Below are 22,372 nucleotides of genomic sequence, written 5' to 3' on the forward strand. Positions count from 1 at the left end.
GTGCCCTTTAACCAAAACACGATCTTACGGTGTCTTCTACCAAAGAACGCAAACTTTGAGTCCCTACAGCAAATTTTGACTAAAATTTATACTCCATATGCTACCATAGTAGTATAATAAAATCAGTTCAATTGGTTCTAAAGCAATGAACGATTCACATTCATCATAGGATAATTATAAGATATTTTTAAAAATCCTTTTTTTTCTATATCACCAAACGAACCAGCGGTGAGCTGGTGAACAAGGCCTAAGTATAGGGGCTTGAGGGGAAGATTTGGGGTCCTTTTATTTAGAGGCTTGATTTGGGGCCTGTTGGACCATGTTAAATCAAACCAAGCCACCATTTGGCATAGGGATTTGAAAACTTTTTCCACGCGCATATTTTCTAAATTATTAAAGAGTAAAGTATATGACTGGACCTTAAACTTGTGGCACGGTATCACTTAGGTCCATAAACATAGAAAATGCACGTTTAGATCCATGAACTCATTTTAACGTCTAAAATCATAGACCTAGATGATATATTAAAACAAGTTCATAGACCTAGATAGTACATTAAAACAAGTTTAAGATCTAAACGTGTATTTTCTAAGTTTATAGACGTAACTGGTAACACACCACAAGTTTAAGGACCGGCCATATACTTACTTATTATTAAACAATATAATTATAAAAAAATTTCTATATAAAAGTTATTTTAAAACCATATTGATTTATTTTTAAGTTTGAAATATCAAGAGTCAATTAATCATATGCTGATGGCACATCTCATTTTGTAATTCTTTCTCGTTTCCCTTTTTCAGATTCAACCTAAAGGTCTAAAGGATCTTCTGGTATCATCTCTACAGGATTCTTTCTGACAATAAATAACATGAGAACAATATTGGGTTTCAATATATAAACACATTAACTATAATCGTACGTTAGATTTGCGCAGTCGAAGGTTCTAGAGTTGATATCATTTTATTACAAATGTAACCAATGTTATGTTTGTGCTACCTGCCCATAGTAGGATCCCACCTTTTGGGCCTCGAACGCCCACTTGCGAATCTGCCAGAACAGCTAGCTCATAATTCAAAAAAAAATAAATTATAACAGATGAAATTGTTTTTTTTAAGAAATAAAAATGTTTGTCAAAACTGACAAATAGTAAAAAAACAAAGGGAATAGACAAGATTACAATGAACTTCCGATTGGCATAATATTGCATATTATAATATGATCATCGGTAAAGCAACATATTTCATGAGAACAGAGTACCTCGCCTGATACGAGTGTCGAGCCTCATCTTTTTCTTATGTTTATATTTATTAAATAAAATTTCAACATTTAACCTTAAATTAAAGTAGGCTTTAACATTTATTCATCGTAGTTTACTTTTTCATTGACTTTATACAAAAATCAATTTTATTCATAAATATGCAATTTGGCTTTTTCACTAAATAAGTCAAACAATCACCGCAATACACGAATACACCCATTAATTTAGAACTGTGCTGCATAGATTAATAACAATTAGAACATTGAATTGATTTACCGGACAAGCATAAGAGACCAAGTAACCTTGACAAGCATCCTAACACTACCACATGTAACTTCAGACTCTTCTGAACCATTGATATTTGGAGTAAAGCCAACGGTTTGCGTAACACAGCCAGATGGAACTACATCATCCTGATTAACAATGGTCAATAGAAGTTTCTCCTTGTAGTGGACGGCTATGACGCGTCGCGATAATTGGATGTCGTGATTGGCGGCCCTCGCACCGCAAGTCCTGCCATCAAGAAGCAGAAATCTATCTTGGATGTTGGTGGTGCAGGCTGAGACCTCTCCATGGAAACATCCCTCGAGAACCTTGATTTCAACAGTAGCCTCCACTGCCTCTTGTTTAACAACTGCATATTTCATCTCCACAGTGCTGAGCTTACCCTCAAGAGTGTCGTTTTCAACCTCCATTTTGATCCCACATGTACTTAAGATGCCATCAATCCTAAGCGTTCCTCTGTTAAGTTCCTTTTTCTTCTGTCTTAATCGGTCATCTTTAATTCTGAGATCAACCTCAAAATCTATATCATCTATTAACACAAGTCCTCGATTTGGCCCAGTCAAGATCAATGGATCATCCTGTGAATCAAGTAACATGCACGATGAGGTATTGTCATGTTACTTTGAATGCAACTGTAAAAATAAATATAGGAACAAATTTAAGTAAGCGTCATATAAAAGGTATTGCCAAAGATGATAAAAGCATAGGTTTAGACCTACATCTTATGAATATCGTGATTGATCACTAACATGTGGACTTCTAACTTCTATATCATATAACTTCTCAACAAGATATATGAGATAGAACTTACAGACTAAAGATGTTAGTCACATTGTACACGCCAACCAATTAAAGGCCCCATCAGCAAGGGTATAATAAATTTCCCACATGTCAGATTTGTCAGGTAATAGTGCACAAATACAGAATGAAAATCGATTGCAGATCAGATCAGTAAGACATTTAGATTCATACGAACATATGCAAGATGACAGTAAATTTGATCGAAGTGAGCCCAAACAGATCACGCTATTCTTCAAAGAAAATTAAAATATTACTTTTTAGTACCTTCGAGTTGATGAGTTGGCAATCATTTCTATGGCGGCGGAAGAGATAAATACACTTCTTATCAAGGCTGTCTCTAGCAATTACAGAGCCATAAACATTAATTGGGAAGCCTACATCTGAGCTTACTATCTTCACTGAAAGAATGTTTGCTGAGCTGCACTCCCAGAATGGTATTTCCTCATGTTCATGGAAGATTTTGTCAGTGTATCGCATTGGACCAAGAGGAGCTGCATTGCATGAGTTCAATGAACCAGGTTACAGCTTAACAAAAGTAAGGGAAATGAAATGGTGCCAGTAGTTTGAATTAATAGTTATACGCAGGAATATGCAGGTTCAGCCTCAAATATGGTAGTTGGTGCATCAAGTCCCAAAGGCAATTGAGCCAGCAGTTTATGAGACAAAAGTAAGTAATTGAGTCAGCATTTCATGAGACAACAGTATTTAATGCAGGATCATCCAAAGCAAACAAACTGAAGAAATTTGACAACACGTGGCTTTCCTTCTCTATCTCTCTGGGTTTTGGTGTGTGGGAGATTAGGGGAATTATGAAGCATGATCCATCCATTAAATTTGTACTTTTGTTGATTTCAGAAGGAGGGTTTCAGCGAGTTAGTACAAAAGGAACTGGGGGGATACCAATGGAAGGAACAATGCAATTGATAGATTAATGGCAAAAATAACACTACGAGGTTTAGGAAGAAACTGTTAGGTTAGAATTATCAAATGTAGGTGCTATGAGAAAAAAAAAAAGAACTGCCTACAGGAAGAAACTGATAAATATACACTAATATAAATAACTTCGACTGATATATGAAGAGCGGGGAAATAAATTCTCCCAGAAAAGCAATTAAAAAATGCTCCAGGAGTAGGAGATTGCACAGTTGCAGAGGTCTAAAGAGAAAACATCATAAAGAGAAAGTTATAACAAATTTCCTATCATTAATGTAAGTGACAGAGAAAAAAAAATGTTCTCTAACACAAGAGGAAGGAGTTACTGAGCATGATGTTAGTTTAAGCAATTATACAATTATTATTACAAACAATTATTTGGACCTTCCAATGAGTCTAGCATGGTTCTTGGCAATGTCCCTCGGTGTAGGCTTTTCCACGGTAAAGGAAATCAAAGTTGTAGTTATTTAGATGGAACGTAATAAAGCTCCTGTGGAAGATGGTTTCCTAACAAGGTTTTATCCAGTGTTATATGATATTGTAATTTTTTAACTTCTCTGCAGATTTGTATAACAATTAGTTCCTTGTCCTTGGATAGGCTTTATTTTGGTATGATATATCCATTTATCAAAAGCATAGATGCTCCTTCTATCCAAACATAGATACCAACTTAATTTTTCAAGATGGGCTATTTTTGCCTGTTCTTTCACTAAAACAGCTTCTTCGGAATATACCATGGAAGGCATAACGGTTTTTCATGAAGTGGCATGATGGTACTACTATTATTTCATTTCAAAGAATCACAACAGGGGAGGCCCTGTGGTTAAATTTATGTGCATTTAACCTTGTAGCAGCAACTTCATACTTTTACATATAAGCTATCGTCCCACAGATTGTGGTAAAGGGCTTACCATTCAATCTTTTTATATAACTCTAACAATCAATGTGGAATGTTCTGCTGATGAAAGAAAAAACTCCTGAACTGAGATTTTTTTTTCTTCAGCTGTGCTCAGAGTTAGTATCCTAACCACAGATGCTTTAATTAGGAGAATTTTTCTCTCAGACACATGGATAGGCACATACGACCAATATATATAATTTGTCGCGAAGATAATGTCCATTTGTCTGGCGAAAAAACAAGCTAGTTTAGACTATTTATCTTGTTGGTCTATGTTTTTGCTAATGTCCTCGAGACAGGTAAAGCGGAACCTAGGCTATATTTGAGAGAGACTGGTAGGTATATATATTTAGGGAACATTTAATCTCTCAAGAGGACGTCACCTTGTTCCTCAGATACGATGAGAAGGGTTATGGAAAGTTGTAACAAAAAGCAGTAATGTTCATATAGCATACATATAGCACAACACGAAATTCCAGACCTAAACTGGTGGAGCATTGACACCATATTTTTAATTGATATGCATATCGATTTTAAACTCGAAATTTGGTGGAGTGAGTAATAGATGCTACTGTACTATACATCGTGAAAGATGGTTAGTAATAGAAAATAAATTCATAATCATTCGAATTGTACTCCATCAAAGAGAAGAGAAAGAGATTGAAACACATGTTCATATAGGCTTAATTGTCCCCAATCCCAATCGATCGGGAATAGATAGGAAGGCGGTGGGAGCTTACATTCTTCGTTGAGGTCGAAGGTGAGCGGGTTGCCGAAGGAGTATCGGGTGAAATAGAAAATTCCCCTTTTGGGATCGTACTTACTGATCCTCTTGAACAGGGCCTTCCTCGCCTTCTCCTCCTTGGCGCGCTGCTCCTGCACCCGCGCGCGCTCCTCTTCCCGCAGCCGCCGCTTCTCTGCCGCCACAGCCGCCTCGGCCACGGCCTGAGCCTCGTCGTAGAAGAAGGGCTCCAGGCACCCACTTTCGTCGTCGTCCTCCTCCCGCTCGGCCTGATCGGAAACGCCGCCGTCCAACCGCAGCACGCCGTCAGTGAAGAATAAAGACATCACGCGGCCAATTTCGTCGTCGGCGACGGCCGCCGCCATGATTACACGCTCTAGCCTAGAACACAAGCCGATCAAGGCACAAAATAAATATTCTTCTTTTCTAGGGTTCGCGATCAGATAGTTTTTTAGTTGTGGAAGATGTGGCGGGCGGCGGAGCCGCGAAGGCCAGACCGAGACCGACGGGCTAGAGGAGAGGAGGCTGGAGGTGGCGGCGACCGGCGAGGGAGGTGGATGAGTGGATGAGGAAAGAAGAGGCCGAGGGTGAGGACGAGAGGAGGAGGCGGCGGCGGCGGCGCAACAGACTGGAGGGGGCCGGGTGGGGATTAGGACTGGGTGTTAGGGTTTGCTATTTTGGTCTGGCCCAACTATTTACCCTTTTTTAGATCTGGGTCCGTGGGATTTCCGCCGGGGTGTTTTGTGCAGTACTAGACCAAAGGAAAAAGTTCACCAGAGATTCTAACTCAGAATCGAGTATGTTTTTCGTCCTTTAATCGAAATAATAGAAACGTGTATCCTAAACTTTGCATAATTCATAAAAAGAATCTCTCGGTAGTCAGGTTATTTTTTTTTATTCCTTTTTCTTTCTTCCTCTCCTATCACAACTCTTCCTCTATTCTTTATTTCTCTCCCGTCTTCCTCCAGGGTGGGGCGGTGGGCCAGCTCTTCCAGACCACCTCGGCCGACGCGTGCAGCAGCGTCTCCAGATCGTAGGGCACGTTCGGCTCGCCACCGACGAACACCAACTTCTTGGAGCCGCTCGCCGCCGTCTACGACGAGTGCGACCGCTTCATCTCGGCCTTGTTCGTCCTCGCCACCTTGATAGACATCGGGGACGCGTCCTCGTCGGCATACGCGGCGACGGTGATGGTGGCGCAGGGTTTCTGCACTCACTACTAACCGTATAGGAGATCGATTATGACCGGAATCCGCACGAACACAGATCAACAAGCGCGCTGGGCTAGCTAAGCTAACTAATCGAGAGCCCCGGCGCGACGTAGGAGAAGCCACGCGGAAAGAAGACCATGCTGACGAGAAGTCGGAGGCCGGACTCGAGTGTCCCTGTCTCCGGGGGAGACGCGTTGCAGGTGGCAAGCGGCATGTCCACCACCTGCAGTGAGCAGCCGCTGGCCACGCTCGACAACGCCGCGCTCGTGTTCGTCGCCATGCGGAACCAACCCTTGTTGTCTGTCGTTGCGTTCCCCGCCGCCGCGCCGACGGCGTCCGCACACTGCAGCTGCACAACCGCGTCTGCAGCCAGCGCATGCACGGTGCAGCCATGCAGATCAATTAGTTTGATCAAAATCGATACTCTTTACATGTTAATTAATTTAGAACTAACTTGGATGGAGAAGAACTTACTTGGGAAGCCGGGAGCAGAGCTCGATTTCATGGAGGTGCCATTGTTGCAGGGCACGTAGCCCATAACGACGACGTCCGCTTGTATCCACGGTGGCTGCGGCGGCGCCGCTGCCTATGCAAGCACGCTGACCACCGCTACGCCTATCACCACCTGAAGAATCTTCGACGCCATACGCCAAGTTTATCTGCTATTGCTGTTTCTGGATACGTTCGATGGAAATGCTCACTTCTTGCTTGTGTTATGCGTGACTGAGTGTACGTGTTATATGATGTGACCAAGCCAAGACTCCCAAGGTATAAATGTATGATTTGATTCATAATTAAGTGCGGTTATGCTTTTCTCACCCTAGTTAGGTCGCTTATCTACTACTAGGAATTAAAGCTCAGTACTGATATAGTTCTTTTTCCTGTGCTTGTTGAGTAGTTAGCCACTGTGAAATTGAAATCATGTTTGTTAGCCACAGCGACCAGGAGGAGGACGACGACGCCACGGCAGCCGCGCGCCGACTGCCTCCCGGAATGCGACAGAAACAGAGAAGGGAGGAAGAAGGGAGAGGAGAGGAAGGAATAGAAGAGAAGGGAAGAAAAAAAGATAGAAGAGAGAAAGGAAAAAAAACAAAATAATCTGATATGTGGGGTCCATCGGCACCATCTCAGCAATACCAGTCAAAAGATAAGTCAATATTGCCGAGAAACCTTTTTTGGACGAATTATGTAAGTTTAGGGTGTTGTCGCTAAAAATAACAATAAACGGCCACACATGTAGGCCTGGGAATCAATCTTAGACCATTCTAGTGCAGGACCTAATTCTTAGAGATACCGGGCGTGCCAGTCAGTTTGATCCTGTAATTGACAAGATATAACATAGAAAAAGTAGTTAGCCCTGAATTCGCTATCAGCCGGATAACCGATACCGCTCCAGGACCCTAGCCGATAGACCAGACGATCGGCTTTGTAGGAATTTCATGATAACAGGTAAACTATGCTCAATCAGCTGAGTCAGAAGCAGGATAAACACCAGATAAGTCAACCAGCAAACTAATCTCAAAAGATCGGACCCAACCGAGACAGTTTTAAGATTACTCGGCCGATCGGACCGCTCCAACATTTATCATCCGCTAAATTGTTAGCCGATATAAGATTAAACATGGAATTTATACAATAAACCGGAACATGCATACTAATTATTCGCATAAAACAACATTAACCAACAACATGTATGCCCATACCAGATCTAGAAGATTGAACCTAATCGAGACAATAAAGATCTAAGCATAACCACGCATGATATCAGATAAGTATCGTAGCATATGAATAATAAGATAACAAAGCAGCGTAATCCACCAACCAATCTATTAAACTCAGCCGATCGGACAAACCTCTATAGCTAGATCGCACCAAACACATAGATCAGACTTAACCGAGACAATATGCGACCCAATGCGATATAACCACAGAGACACGAAGACCAGCAAGATTAATAATCTAGTCAATGAATTACTCAAGATAACACTGCTAGAACTCCAGCAGCAAACCCTCGCAGGCCCCTAATCCAATCTGATAACATGAATCAAGCAAACCTAATTGATCGGACCAAACCGAGACAGAATTAGATCAGCAAGACTCACGCGAACAGATCAGACAAAAGAACTTACGAGAACTTGATCAAGAACTACCATTGCCTTAAACCAAAACAGATCAAAACAATGATAGAATTCAGCCCGCCGACCAATTAAACAGAAGATCGGATACAACCGAGACAGTTCTGCCTTAATTGATCGACGAGTTTTAACGAACTAGAACTTACATTGCGAAGCTGACAAACCCCGCGCCGAAATCTCAAGCAAGTCGATGATTTGAGGCGATGCGCCAAGTTCAATTGATCGAGAGATATTTACAAAGACCCCAGGCACTTATATTTATAGCCCCGGGAAATAACTAACCAGATAAGAATCCGCTACTACCTAACTTTATATTATTCGGACTCTAATTAAATAACAGAATCCTAAACAAACCTTGAGTTAAATCCTAATTAATCTACATAGACTCACGGTTAACTACCGAACTTATCTCCAGGCTCTGGGCCCAATCGGACCCCCATTCATGTCCGATTCGAACTCTATCGGCGGCAACCCTTTTGCATCCAGCTTCCTGTTCCCAGACGATTCAAGCTTACTATTCCCAGCCGATTCGGTTTTTAACCGTGTTTCAATCAATAACGCCCATTTGCCAAAATCTGGCGTTAACACATGCCCCCAATTTCGGAATAATTCATTGTTCCGAAATTTCCTCTTTTGTAACTGATCCCCGCTATCGGCTTACCGCCATAATGGTACAGTTCAACGGTAACCCTGTTTTGGTGCACTGTGCTAACGGCTCTTCTTCGCCCGCCTGTTCTATAAGATCTCATTTTTCTCCGGAGTGAGGCACTTCCACCGCTGCATTTCTCCTGCTTCTCAATCCTTCGCGCCCCACACTCCTGCATCTGGTACGCCTCCCGCCCCTCGTGTTCGTGCTCCTTCGTGAGATCGCCAGGTTCATCACCACTACGCCACGAAGAACTTCGACCCCCGTCCCTTCGAGCCTCCACCAGCATCAATGGCATCCGCAAGCTCATCGCCGGACACCCCGTATGAGATCCCGGAGGTAAGTCTTCCCCTTTTCTCCATTTTCGCTTTCTGCCACTAGATACCCTGTTTTCTGCTCCTAGGGTTTACTATTAGCGAAATTTCTTTGCACCCTACCATCGATTGGCCCAAGACCTGATTCCTCTACTTTGCAATGTTTTCTTTTTAGCACCTTAAAAACTAGATCATAATCCCCAGCCCAAACCCTAGGTTTCATTTCCTCGGGCCGATGGGTAACCCTGATCCCATAGAAATCATCTGTTCTGAAACCAATCGAATCCCCTTTAAGAGGGATTGGTATAACCGGATGTACAAAACATATGGGACCTAGTGGGAAGAATTAGACATCGGTCATTGCATAGGGTTAAGTTTGTCTGAAATGGAAAAGGACGAGCCCTTGCTAGCCGCTGCCTCATACTTTTGGTCCGATGCTTTGAATGCGTTTGTATTTGGCCATGGTATTCTTACTCCTTCTCTTATGGACATCCTCATGTTGACTGGCCTGAATATCATGGCTCCTGTAAACCCCTTTAGTCTGAATACCAAATTCTAGCATCGGCTGCAGACCAAAAATATCGGGGGTTGGTCCAAATATATTGAGGCTCACCACAAAGACTCAGGGCCGGCCGACCAAAGGGAACACAACGCCTTTCTAAACCTTTGGCTAGAAAGGTTTGTCTTTTACAACCAGACCTTAGGCCCTACCACCAACATGGAGAACCTAGCAGAGCGATTGGCCGATGGGAATCCTGTTCCTCTTGGACAGTATCTGTTAGGAGCAGTCTACCACATGCTTCACCAAGTCTCATCCAAGCTCTCCATCGGACAGCCAGTTGGACACATCGCCGGACCCTGGTGGTTTCTTCAACTTTGGCTCCGCTTGTACTTCTCTAGAGTATTAGAGTTATCGGCCTTTCATCAGTGGACCTATCCTTCTCTATCCTTTTTAGAGTCGGAACCAGCAGAGACCCGGCGATGCATGTCTTATGGTGAGGTGGTCTCCTCTTTCCCCGGTCACCGGATGTCAGCAGCTCGCCTAGCCCAGACTTTCAAGCTATGTTATCTTGGGCCAGAACTCAATGCATGTATCTGGTTTGCATACCCGGACTACGGGGATTACGAGGTCCCTAGCTTCTTCCGACTAAACGAAGTCATTTCTAACAAATGCTCATCCGAAAATCTTGCATTTGCACTTAGCCCCTGCCTGCTACCCGTCAGTTTCCATGCTGGTCGATCGGCCAGACCATCTTATGAGTTCTACCACCCGGCTCTTGCGTCCCGGCAGCTCGGGTGTGGTCAACTGCCAGCCGATCTTTTCTTCTTAGGCAAGATCGAGATAAGGGGTCTCGTAGCCCCAGCCTTGGAGTTCGACCGGATCAACAAAATAGTTGAAGTGATCCCATTTGGATCATTATCTTCCTTTTCTTTCAGAAACACGGTGTTAGACCTCTACGTCGGCTGGTGGGAAGAACTACATCAACATTTGTTTTTAGCACCGGTGGGCTTCTTCTGCAATCGGATTGACTCCGATTATGAGTATTCTGATTCCGAGGTAACTTTTGTACCACTTCACATATTTTCTTTTGTCATGTCTTTCCTGTGGTCACCGATTTTCCTTTCCTTTGCAACCAACCATCGCAATTCCTGCGGTCAGCAGAAGTGGCAAGCCGATCGAGTATTCTTTGTCGGCTCTTCCTTCTTTAGGCCACAGGGCGCCTTCCCCCAACGAGTACATCAAGAAACTCTCGGGGCCACCAAGTCAGGCTAAGAGGCCTCTCAGGAGCAAGAAAGTTACTTTGGCTCCGAAGAAGAAGAAGGCCAAAACGATGGCAGTAGCTTTGCCGGTTCCTGCGACATCGGCCGATTTAGATGCTGCTGTTGATGCTGTCGCCGAGGAGGTCTCTGACACCGAGGTTCGTCAGCAGGTGATTGCCTTTCTCTTCCCTTTTTCTGCGGGTAACTGCCTTTTTAATCACCTTTTTACGACTATATTCTGTCCACTGCCCTACTAACTTTGTTTCGGGCAGTCCCCTCTTAAATCACTGGCCGATGATACTCCGGCGCCATCTACTACCACCGACCCGGCTCCTGCTACCGTTGTACCACCGGCGCCACCGAGTCCGACCTCTCCTACCAGCCTGTCTCTAAGATCTGGCAAGAGGCAAAAGAGTGTGGCTCATCGGTCTCCCAGGCAAGCTACCACCTCTACACAAGTGTGTTTCCGATGATGCTTCTTTTATCTGGTTTTTATGTCCTCGGCTAACATTCTATTTCCTTGTGACAGCCTCCCGATGCTTCCAGTTCGCCGACTCCACTAGCCGATGCCGATCCTACACCAGTACCCAACACAGAGGGAGTTCCTCTGCCTGCTAGTGCGCTTATCCCATCGGCCGACGCTACTTCCGTGGCCCAGGTGATTTTCTTCAGCCTATCCCTTGGCTATTCTTATGCCCTGGCTCATCCGTCGTCTCCGTTTTAGGACTTAGGTGATTTCTTCTCTTTTGACGTCGGCCAATAGTTGGATCCCTCTAAAGCCGACGCCGATGAGTCTGTTGATCTGCCGACCGAGCTTCGAGCACCCGAGCACAACTTCAAGATACACTAGCCCGATTGGACTACCCAATCGACACGCTGATCAACGATGCCGGGCCGATTGGATCCAGAATTGAAGAAATCCATGATCGGCTGCCTGACGACCTGGTGGATGCTATACTCCTGCGGGTTACATCGAGTCTCATGGGATCCCTGTGCTCCGGGCGCGGCAAAGGATCACCGATCGCGCTTCCCAGGCTATCGCTCAGGCGCGGGTTCAAGCAGACCGAGAACAGGCCATAGCCAAGAAGGCCAAACTAGACGAACTCCAATCGGCTGCGCCGGGCATAGGGATGAAAATGGTACGGAAATATCCCGAACCGAACCGAACCGTTTTCTACATTTGAACCAATCGAATTCGTATTTTCACTGAGATTCGGAATATCAGAAATTCAAAAACGGAACACAAAATTCAGAATGCGAAAACGGAACGAAAACGGTTTTACGCTTGTTCGACTGATTTCTATATGTTTATATTTTATTCGGAATATTCCGTATTTTAAATTCGATTAAAACCGAATTTGGACCACCCAGTACTCCCAACCCAGTAGCCCGCCAAGCCCAATACTAGCCCATACATATGAAAACCCTAAATCCCAACCCCACAGCCGCACATCACGAGACGAGGCAGGAGAGGGAGATCGAGGCTAGGCAAGTGGGTGGCGGCGGCCTCCTCATCGTCGCCGGTGTCCTACCTCCCGCCGCCTCAGCGTCCAGGCCACGGCCGCCCTCCCGCCGCTCTAGCGGCCGCGCCATCCCTCTCCCGTCGCTCCGGCGTCCACGCCACGCCGTACCTCCCGCCGCTCCGGCGTCCAGGCCGCGCCCTCCCTCCCGTGGCTCCAGCGGCTACGCCATCCCTCCCATGTCTCCGGCGACCGGCGTCCAGGCCGCACTAGCTACCACGGCTCCGACGTCCAGGCCGCGGCCACGCCTTCCGTCCCGCGTCTCCGGTGGCTCCGGCGTCCAGGCAGCGACTTCGGCGTCGAGATCCGGCGGCAACCCCTCCCTCCCGCGGCTCCCACGATTCCCGCCACTCCACCAGCCTTCCAGGTTCCCTCTCCCTCCCGCAGCTCCTCCCGAGAGCGGCCAGCCGGCAAGGCCTCACACTGTCACACTCACACATGCTAACTGCTGCACACTTGCACTCCATAGATGGCGCCTACTGGTGAAGGTGGTTCTACTCTTGGAACAAAGACGAAGGGCAAGACCAAGACGAAGAGTGTGCGCCATCTTCTAGCGCCGCCGATAGTAGCACCGGATGCTGCATCACAAGGTACAACTTTACTGCCTCAAATCATCGATTGATCTATAGTTGCAAACTTGCAATGTTGCTTTACTGTTGTAGGCTACAATTTAGCATTGCTAATGTACATTAGGTGTTTTCTATAGTGGATTTGATTAGCAGCCCTCTTGTATTATTATTCATTATGTGCAGACAGTACCACTCATGTGAAATTATGGTTAATGTTCATTGTGTTTTAATTTTACTCGTTTTAGCTAGTTGACCATTAGGCTATTTAATTTGATTTGATTATTTAGTTTAGCTTGTTCACTACAAGTACATATATCATATATGTGTTAGAGCCATATTTTTTGATATAATTAGGATGCATTTTTTTTGTAATCTTTGGTTCTTGGCAGGAGCAAACAGTAAAATGCTTTTATCTCAAAGTGTTAGCTCTAGTGCAACTTGTGAAAGTCCATCCACAGCAGCATCAGTGGTAATGCCTTCTGTTCCAATTCCAAGTCAAGGCACCAAATGTTGGTGCACCAGCGGCAACCACAACAGCAACCCCACAGATTGTTGTCGAAGATGATGACCAAGAGGCTGATGAGGATGAAGATCAGCCTCACCATCCTGGCAAGGGGTCTAAGAAATGCACATCAAAAGTCTGGGAGTATTTCACCAAGAAAACAGAGACTATAGAGATGGATGGAAAGCAGTATGATCAGAAGTGGGGGTACTGCAATTTTCCTAATTGCAAACAGAAGTACAGAGCTGAGGGTACATGTGGGACAACTGCATTCAAGAACCATCTCAAGTTGAAGCACAGTGTTGTGGTGGGACAACACCTACTTAATATTGGTAAGAACCCTGGTACTGAAGTTGCTCATGTTCGACCTTATAAATATGACCAAGAAGTTAGCTTGAAGAAACTGATTTTGGCAATAATCATGGATGAATATCCATTCAATATAGTTGAGCATGCGTATTTTGTCGATTTCATAAAGTCTCTCCGTCCTACCTTTCCCATAAGATCCCGTGTCACTATTAGAAAAGAAATAATGGACATATATCTTCAAGAAAAGGAGACTTTGTATAAACACTTGAAAACTCTCAAATGTCGTTTTAGTGCAACAATGGATATGTGGACCTCATGCCAAAATAAAGGATATATGTGTGTTACTATTCATTGGATAGATGATAATTGGCATATGCAAAAAAGAATTATTGGTTTCTTCAATGTAAAAGGAAGACATACTGGTGCAAAGTTGTCTGAGACATTCAGTGAAGTTATGGTTAAATGGTACATTGAAAATAGGTTGTTTGCTTTGACTTTGGATAATGCTAGTTCAAATGAAGTGGCTGTCCATGATATAATTTCAGATCTGAAAGTGAATGGCAATGGTTCACTAGTTTGTGATGGGATGTTTTTTCATGTTAGATGTGCTTGTCATATTCTCAATTTGGATGCTAGAGATGGGTTGAAACTAATTTCAGCGACAATCAGCAAAGTCAAACAACTTGTTCTAGTTGTGAAAGGGTCTCCATTGCAGTGGGAAGAGCTTATGAAGTATGCCACTGAAGCTGAATTGGACACAAAGAAGGGTATCTCCATGGATGTTTCAACCAGGTGGAATTCTACCTACCTAATGTTGAGAGATGTATTGTACTACAAGGATGCATTTGTTAGGCTGAAGGCTTCAAATCGTCGTAAGTATGCCAAGATTTTTCCATCTCCTGATGAATGGCACAATGCATTGAAAATTTATAGCTGTATGAAAAAAATTTATGATCTCACTGAAATTCTCTCTGGCACTTCATATCCTTCTGCAAACTTATTTTATAGAGGTTTCTGTGATATAAAGCTCTTGCTTGATGATTGGTGTTGGAGTGAAGATCTTATAATTAGAGATATGGCAATTGCTATGAATGAGAAATTTGAGAAATACTGGAACCAATCGAACATTGCTCTAGCTGTAGCATGTTTTCTTGATCCTAGGTATAAGAAAAGGCTCATAGAGTACTACATGAAGAAGTTCCATGGTAATAATTATCAATTTGAGCTTGATGAGTTTGTTAGTGTGGTAAAGAAACTATACAACTTTTATGTTAGTTCAGCTCCTGCACCAACAAAGAGAAATAGCAAAGAGGCTGCACCTGGACCTAGTAACACAACTGATATATTAATGGGAAATGTAGACCATGACATTGAAGAATTCTTATATGATGCAAGTGAACCTGCCATGGTTGAGTCCAATGAGTTGGAAAGGTATATTGCAGAACCATTTCTGAAAATTGTTGGTGAGTTTGACATCTTAGCATGGTGGAAAAACAAGAGAGAAGAATATCCTATCCTTTCACAAATTGTTTGGGATGTAATGGCCATACAAGTGTCAACAGTAGCATCTGAGTCCGCTTTTAGTGCTGCTGGTCGTGTTGTTGATCCTTATCGTAGTCGTCTTGATCCTGAGATGGTGGAGGCATTAATTTGCTCAAAGGATTGGTTTGCTGCAGCAAGAAATGGTGCTCATCTTTTCATTTAAGCACTTACAAATTATAATTGCAGCAGAATAATGCATTGATTATTTTCCTTTCTTGTTTTTTGTTTAGATGCTAAAATGGTTGGATCAATTGTGAGTGATTTTGAGGTGGAGGCTTTGACTGCTGTTGTGGCTAAACTGAAAATTGAGGTATGTTTATTGTTGTATGTTGCCCTTCACTTTCTTTAAAAAATTAACTTCTTTGATCTAAAAATGCTACAACATGGATGGTACCCATATCTCATTTTCAGTCACTTCGCAAATTCGCAGGAAAATAATAAGGAGGGTGATGAGGACTTGGATGTCACGCCCGGAGTTTCGTCCTAAGCCTAAACCGTAAAAAGGAAATCCGTAAATAACAATTGGCTTAATTAACTCAGGAAGAATCCCTCTAAAAGAACCTAATTCAATTAAATCGAGGCTCGCAAATGGATTAACTGCATTTAAATTCAAATTGCAGAAGTATAAAATTCGACCAAACAAATTTAATTTAAAACTTGGCAAAAGTGGGGTTTTCCTTTTTCCCTCCTTTTTCCTTTCTTTTTTCCCTTCCTTCTTAAATTGGGCCGAAGTCCAATTTTCCTCCCTCATTTTCTTTTTCTTTTTCTCTTTTCTTTTCCTTTTTCTTCCTTCTCGGGCCGGCCCAGCCGAGCCGGCCCATCTTCCCGCTCGGCCGGCCCAGCCGCGCCGGCCGCTTCCCTCCGCCCGCGCGCGCCCCCGCCTGGGCTGCCGTTCGGCCCAGCTCCCGCGCCTGCGCCCGCGCCGCGAGTCTGCGCCGCCTCCCTCCTCTCTCGCGCCACTGACAGGTGGGGCCCACCTGTCAGTGACCGTTTCGCCACCTCCGTGCCAGCCCGCGCCGCGCCGTCCCCGCGCTGAGTCCGACTCCGCGCCGCCGCCGCAACCACCGCCGCCGCAATCGCCGCCGCCGAGACCGCGTCGTCCCCGACTCGGTCTCCAACCTCCGCCCGCCCTAGCCGGTGCCGCCACCCTATAAATCCCGAGCCGCCGCGCGCCGTCGCTCACTTTCTGTCGTTGCTCGAGTCGCCGCCGCGCTGTCGCCGTTCGTCGCCGCCGCGCAATCTCGCCGCCAGTCGCCGGTCGTCGCCGCCTAGCCACGTCATCGCCTCTGCCTCGGTGTCACCAACCTTTCCCGGGCTCTCGTCGTCGCCGGTGGACGCGTCGCAGCTCCTCCGACCTCGCCGCCGCGTTCGGCCCCCTCGCCGCTGCCCGTCGATCTCCGCCGCCGCTGCCGATCTCCCGCTCCAACCCGCGTCGCCACCTTCGCCTCGATCTCGCCGACCCGTCCGCGCTCTCGCCGCCGCCGGTGAGCATCCCCATCCTCCTCCCCTCTCTCTCCCCCTTCCTGGCTGACCGCCGCCGAGTCGCACGCCGTCGCCGGACGGGTGCGAAGCTCGCCCTCGCCGCCGGCCACTACGGTCGTCGTCGCCTTCGCGTCGCCGACGTCTAGCCGCTGTCGCCTGCGCTCGCGCGTGCCCGCGCTCTCCGCTTGCCAGTCGCCGCCGTGCCAGCCGTCGCCGCTGCTCTGCGGGTTGCGCCCGTGCATCGCCGCCTCGGCCGTCGTCGCCGTCGCGCCGTCGCCGGACGCCGGTCATCGTCGTCGCGCCGTCGCCGTCGCGTCGCCGTCACCGTCGCCGTGCGCCGCCGCCGCCGCGTCACCCGCAGCTCCCGCCGGCCGCCGCCGTCCGCCCGAGCCGCGCTCTGCTCCCCTCCTCTCTGTTCCCTCTCGCTGACGAGTCGGCCCCACCCGTCAGCCGTTCCCCGCGCCTCCCTTCCTCTCTCTCCTCCCCGGGCCCGCGTGTCAGTCTCTCCCTCCCCCCCTCTCTCACCGACAGGTGGACCCCACCTGTCAGTCGTCAGCTTCCTCTCTCCTCGCTGACGTCAGCAGCCCCATTAATTGCGCAATAATTGATTTAGGACTTTTCTGTTTAGCTTAAAAAACCTAGGAAACTTCTAAAATTCATAAGTAATTCATCTAGTCTCCGTTTAGGTCCATTCAAATTTCATTAAATTCATAAAATTATCAAGAATCCATTAAAAATAGTTTCTTTTGCTGTTTCAGTAGAGTTTGTGCCTGTTTTATTTATTTTTGTGCTTTATCGCTTAGATTCGGACCCCGCCGAAGAGCCGGTTTACTTCGAGATCGTCGCCGAAGTTCCCCAAGGGCCCGAGCAAGGCAAGTGACACTCATCCTTGATCATATTGAACCCATTATTGCAAATTCCCCGCTTTATTATTTCAAATATGCATTGTTTTAATTAAAGTATTTACTTTATGTTATTTTCGGGTAAACCTTATTATTATGCCGTTGTTTAGCCAACTTTATTCATTGCTGGACCAGGGGTAACTTGACTAGAGATAGGCCTAGATTAATGCTTAGCCATGCTTAGAACAAATAGCTCATGGGATCACATTTAATTATGCTTAGTTCTGAATAGCTGAGATAATGATTCACTACCCGGTTCGGGTTAATGTCAACTAAAATATTGATAATGGTGGGCTGTGGGTGCATGGTTTTGAGAGTCGCACCCATGGCAATTAAGGACCGGTTCACGGGAAACCCTGGAAGTAAATAAGTGCTAACCACATGCCGAAATGGGTAAGGTGGGATTTGAAGCATGACTTCGAACTATTTGACGTACCCAGGCAAGGGTAGGCGTGATGGAGTATGGACGGGCAATCGTGGTGTAACGAAAGCTTCTCCTGCTTCCAGATCTACCAAGGCACAAGAGGGGATTGCCCGACTTGGTGTAAAGGAGGGGGTGAGACCTGAAGTGTGGTACGATTAAATAGGGAGGGTTGTGCAACGGGTCCTATCACGGTCTCCTTTCCGGTATGCCGTGGTGGTATGTTGGCGCACGTTCAAGTGTAGTGGAGTCGTGTCTTGTGGGTACAGTAGTACACCTCTGATCAGAGTATAAACTATTCGAATAGCCGTGCCCACGGTTACGGGCGAGCTCCTAGCTTCACTGTGATTAGTGAACCTTTAATAACTTGGGTAAACTGGTTTTCACTTGGGGCTACTGCAACGTGGTGTAACGTTGAGTAGTGGTTGGGCCTGTTGCAACGTGGTGTATTGGACAGTGTTGTGGTATTTTACAACTGCTTATTTATTTATGTTTTACTGTACTTAATTACCTTTGTTCTTTTAATCTCCGTTATTTGTTTAGCTGCTGCTTTATGGCAACTAACCCTAGCCTGTCCTTGTTAATCCTTATGCATCATTTATTTTTCCCCCTTGTCCGTGTTACTTGTTGAGTACGGTGGTTTGTACTCAGCCTTGCTTAACTTTCCCACCCCAGAGCTAGAAGTCGAGTCCGATGGAGGTGCCTCTCAGGAGTGAGCTGTTCCGCCGTCGAAGTGTTGCCTGTGGACTGGAGCCGTACCCGCTGGAGCTAGTCTACCCCCTTTGTTTTTCTTTCCGCTGCATTTCCGCTAGAATAAGTGTAATTTTCAGTTGTTTCTAAGAACGATGGTTATGTAATCAACATTGTCTTTTTGTGTACCCTGGCTGGTCCTGGACAGGGATTTAATACACAATTAAGTTCAGAAATTCGTGTGAGGAATTTCTAGGCGTGACATTGGAGGAGGACACCGAAGAAGCAAAAGACATGGAAATTGATCATAACATGGATGATGCTAATGAACTGTAGCCGGGTGTCATAATTCTATCCTAATTTACTTGCTACTTAATTGCTTGTTCTAGATATGTATTTGTGTGTTGATGAGTTATTATTCTATATTATTTTTTCGTATACCGACCGAGTTCGACGTAATTTCGTTCGAATTGGTTCGTTTCCGAAATTCTCGATACTCCGTAAGTTCGTGTTCATTTTCGTGTTCGACTTTACCGATTTTATTTTCGTTTTCGTTTTGAAATGTAGAAGTAGAAAATGGTTAAGATGTTTTCCAACCGTGTTCGATCGCTTTCATCCTTAGCCGGGCATATCGACTTGCATTGAAATGTTGCGGAAGGAAAAGGCCGATCTGGAAGTGTGGCTGGCCAAAGTCACCGAGAGCTTACTGGCCGAGGAACAGAGGCTGGCAGATCTTCCGTCGGCCGTAATTGCTCAAGAAAGTATTCTGAAGTCTGTTGTTCAAACCGCCATCCGCAGCCGCCGATACCTGAAGGCAATCCCTGGCACCGATGCTGATGATCTGAAGATCATTCACAACGCCGATGACGTCCGCCTACATGCGATTGCTGCCCTGAAGAGACACTTGGGCTTGTAACTTTAACTTCTCATTCGTAGCTAGCTTATGGCTTGACACATTATTGTCCTGTGATACTTTTGGCTCTGAACGAATGGCTGCCGTTCCCTCTTGCTTTATGATAAACTTTGGTTTGATGATAACTCTTTTTTGCATTTCAACCGTGATTTGTCTCTTGTCCTTGGGTTGTGATGAGTTTTTGATCTAAGGACGATGTATTGACACCGGTCATCTTGAGGTGATACTTGGTCGTATCGGCTTTCACGTTAATCGGGTTCAGCCGATCAAGTGTTTATCCATACGCTCGGGTAGTATTTCTTTAGGTATTTCCCGTTTAAAGCTCTCCCAAACACTTCTCCATCCAATCCCTCTAGCATATACGTGTTTCTCGGGGCGCACTTGTGAATCCGAAAGGGGCCTTCCCAATTGGATGACCATTTGCCGAAGACGTTATCTCTAGCTCCGATCGGCAAGACCAGCTTCCAGACTAGTTCACCTTCTTCGAAAGTCTTCGACTTGACTTTCTTATTGTAGTGTCTTGACACTCGAGCCTTGTTTTCTCTGATTTTTTCTAGCGCCCTCAACCGGGATTGGGCAACTTCTTCTAACTCATCCATCATGAGATTATAGTATTCATCGGCCGTCAACTGATCTTGCAACATCAATCTCCTGGAGTCGATGTTGTTCTCCCATGGGAGTACTACTTCATGCCCATATACCAGTTGATAAGGTGGGACCTGGATGGATCCATGACACGCCATCCGATAAGCCCAGAGCGAATCGGCCAGCGAGGTATGCCATCTCCTAGGCTGCTCGGCAATTTTTCATTTTATTAGCTTGATCAAGCTTTTGTTCGAAGCTTCTGCCTGTCCATTAGCCTGAGCGTAGTAAGGAGATGAGTTGAGTAGTTTAATTCCCATACTGGCGATGAATTGCTGGAACTCTTCCGAGATAAACACCGATCCGTGGTCTGTCGTTATGGTCTGAGGAATCCCGAATCGGTATACGATATGTTCCTTTATAAAACTTATTACATCGGCCGAAGTTACTTTCTTGAGTGGTATGGCTTCGACCCACTTGGTGAAGTAATCTGTAGCCGCTAGTATGAACTTATGTCCTTTGCTCGACGGGGGATGTATTTGTCCGATCATGTCGATGCCCTAGCCCCTGAACGGCTAGGGTTTGATGATCGGGTTCATAGCCGATGCCGGAGACCTCTGTATATTCTCGAACTTCTGACAGTCCTGACAGCTCTTGTAATATGTAAAGCAATCTTCCAGCATAGTCGGCCAATGGTATCCTACTCTCCGCAGCAACCACTTCATCTTGTAGCCTGATTGGTGAGTGCCGCATATGTCGTCATGTACTTCACACATTACGACTTTGGCTTCCTCCTTGTCCAGGCATCTCAGCAGCACGCCATCAATCGTCCTATAATACAGTAGGTCCTCGAGTAGTACGTATTTGAGCGCTTTATATCTCACTTTCCGGTTAGCCGATGCTGATGGGTTTCATAGATAATCAATAATTTGTCACACCCGGAGTTTTTGTCCTAAGCCTAAATCGTAAAAAGAAATCCGTAAACAACAATTGGCTTAATTAACTCAGGAAAAATCCCTCTAAAAGGAATTAATTCAATTAAATCGAGGCTCGCAAATTGACTAACTGGACTTAAATTTAAATTGCAGAAGTATAAAATTTGGCCAAACAAATTAATTTAAAACTCGGCAAAAGTGGGGCTTTCTTTTTTCCCTCCTTTTTCCTTTCTTTTTCCCTTCCTTCTCAAATTGGGCCGAAGTCCAATTTGCCTCCCTCTCTCCTTTTCTTTTTCTTTTTCTTTTATTCCCGGGCCGGCCCAGCCGAGCCGGCCCACCGCTCCCTCCTCGGCCGGCCCAGCCGACCGGCCTCCCTCCGCCGCCAGCGCGCGCCCCGCCTGGGCCGCCGCTCAGCCCATCTCCCGCGTCGCCCGCGCCGCGAGTCCGCGCCGCCTCCCTCCTCTCTCTCGCGCCACTGACAGGTGGGGCCCACCTGTCAGTGACCGTTTCGCCAGCCCGCACCCGCGCCCGCGCCGGCCGAGTCCGAGTCCGCCGCCGCGCCGCAACCGCCGCCGCCGCAACCGCCGCCGCCGCAACGGCCGCCGCCGGGACCGCGTCGTCCTCGACTCGGTCTCCAACCTCCGCCCGCCCTAGCCGGTGCCGCCACCCTATAAATCCCTCGCCGTCGCCCACTATCCGCCGTCGCTCGTGTCGCCGCCGCGCTGCCGCCTCTCGCCGCCGCCGCGCAATCTTGCCGTCGGACGCCGGTCGCCGCCGCTTTGTTGCGTCACCACCTCCGTCCCGCTGTCGCCGACCGGTTGCCACCCTCATCGTCGCCGGTGAGTGTCCTCGCGCCGCGCATTCCTCCGTCGCGCCGTCGCCGTCGCGCCCGGTCGCCTCACCGCCGCCACTCGATCTCCGCCGCCACCGCCGATCTCCCGCTCCCACCCGCGTCGCCACCTCCGCCTCGGTCTCGCCGACCCGCCCGCGCTCTCGCCGCCGTCGATGAGCACCCGCA

The 22,372-nt window shown here is 46.4% G+C and overlaps 1 protein-coding gene and 1 pseudogene across 2 annotated transcripts; both read right to left on the minus strand.

Moving 5' to 3' along the window:
- Nucleotides 1–1,505: 1,505 nt before the first annotated feature.
- On the minus strand, nucleotides 1,506–5,530 carry LOC102706077. Of its 2 annotated transcripts, none has more exons than XM_006648519.3 (3): nucleotides 4,919–5,530; nucleotides 2,612–2,838; nucleotides 1,506–2,124 (listed from the first exon to the last, which is right to left on the minus strand). In XM_006648519.3, the coding sequence occupies exons 1-3, from the start codon at nucleotides 5,283–5,285 to the stop codon at nucleotides 1,534–1,536; spliced, it is 1,185 nt and encodes a 394-aa protein (XP_006648582.2). In that variant the 5' UTR covers nucleotides 5,286–5,530; the 3' UTR covers nucleotides 1,506–1,533. The 2 variants fall into 2 exon arrangements, with proteins under 2 accessions (XP_006648582.2, XP_040376768.1); XM_040520834.1 differs by having other exon boundaries at nucleotides 5,003–5,529.
- Nucleotides 5,531–6,213: 683 nt separating this feature from the next.
- LOC102706359 lies at nucleotides 6,214–6,777 on the minus strand (annotated as a pseudogene).
- Nucleotides 6,778–22,372: the final 15,595 nt, after the last annotated feature.

This window comes from Oryza brachyantha, chromosome 2, assembly GCF_000231095.2.
Source record: "Oryza brachyantha chromosome 2, ObraRS2, whole genome shotgun sequence".
NCBI lineage: Eukaryota > Viridiplantae > Streptophyta > Magnoliopsida > Poales > Poaceae > Oryza > Oryza brachyantha.

Excerpts from the sequence above, each read along its gene's own strand:
- LOC102706077 (XM_006648519.3), bottom strand. The coding sequence starts at position 5,285 with ATGGCGGCGGCCGTCGCCGACGACGAAATTGGCCGCGTGATGTCTTTA. Across the intron at positions 2,839-4,918 it reads CTTCGACCTCAACGAAGAAT|CTCCTCTTGGTCCAATGCGA; the intron begins GTAAGCTCCCAC and ends CATGCAATGCAG. Across the intron at positions 2,125-2,611 it reads GCCAACTCATCAACTCGAAG|GATGATCCATTGATCTTGAC; the intron begins GTACTAAAAAGT and ends CTTGATTCACAG.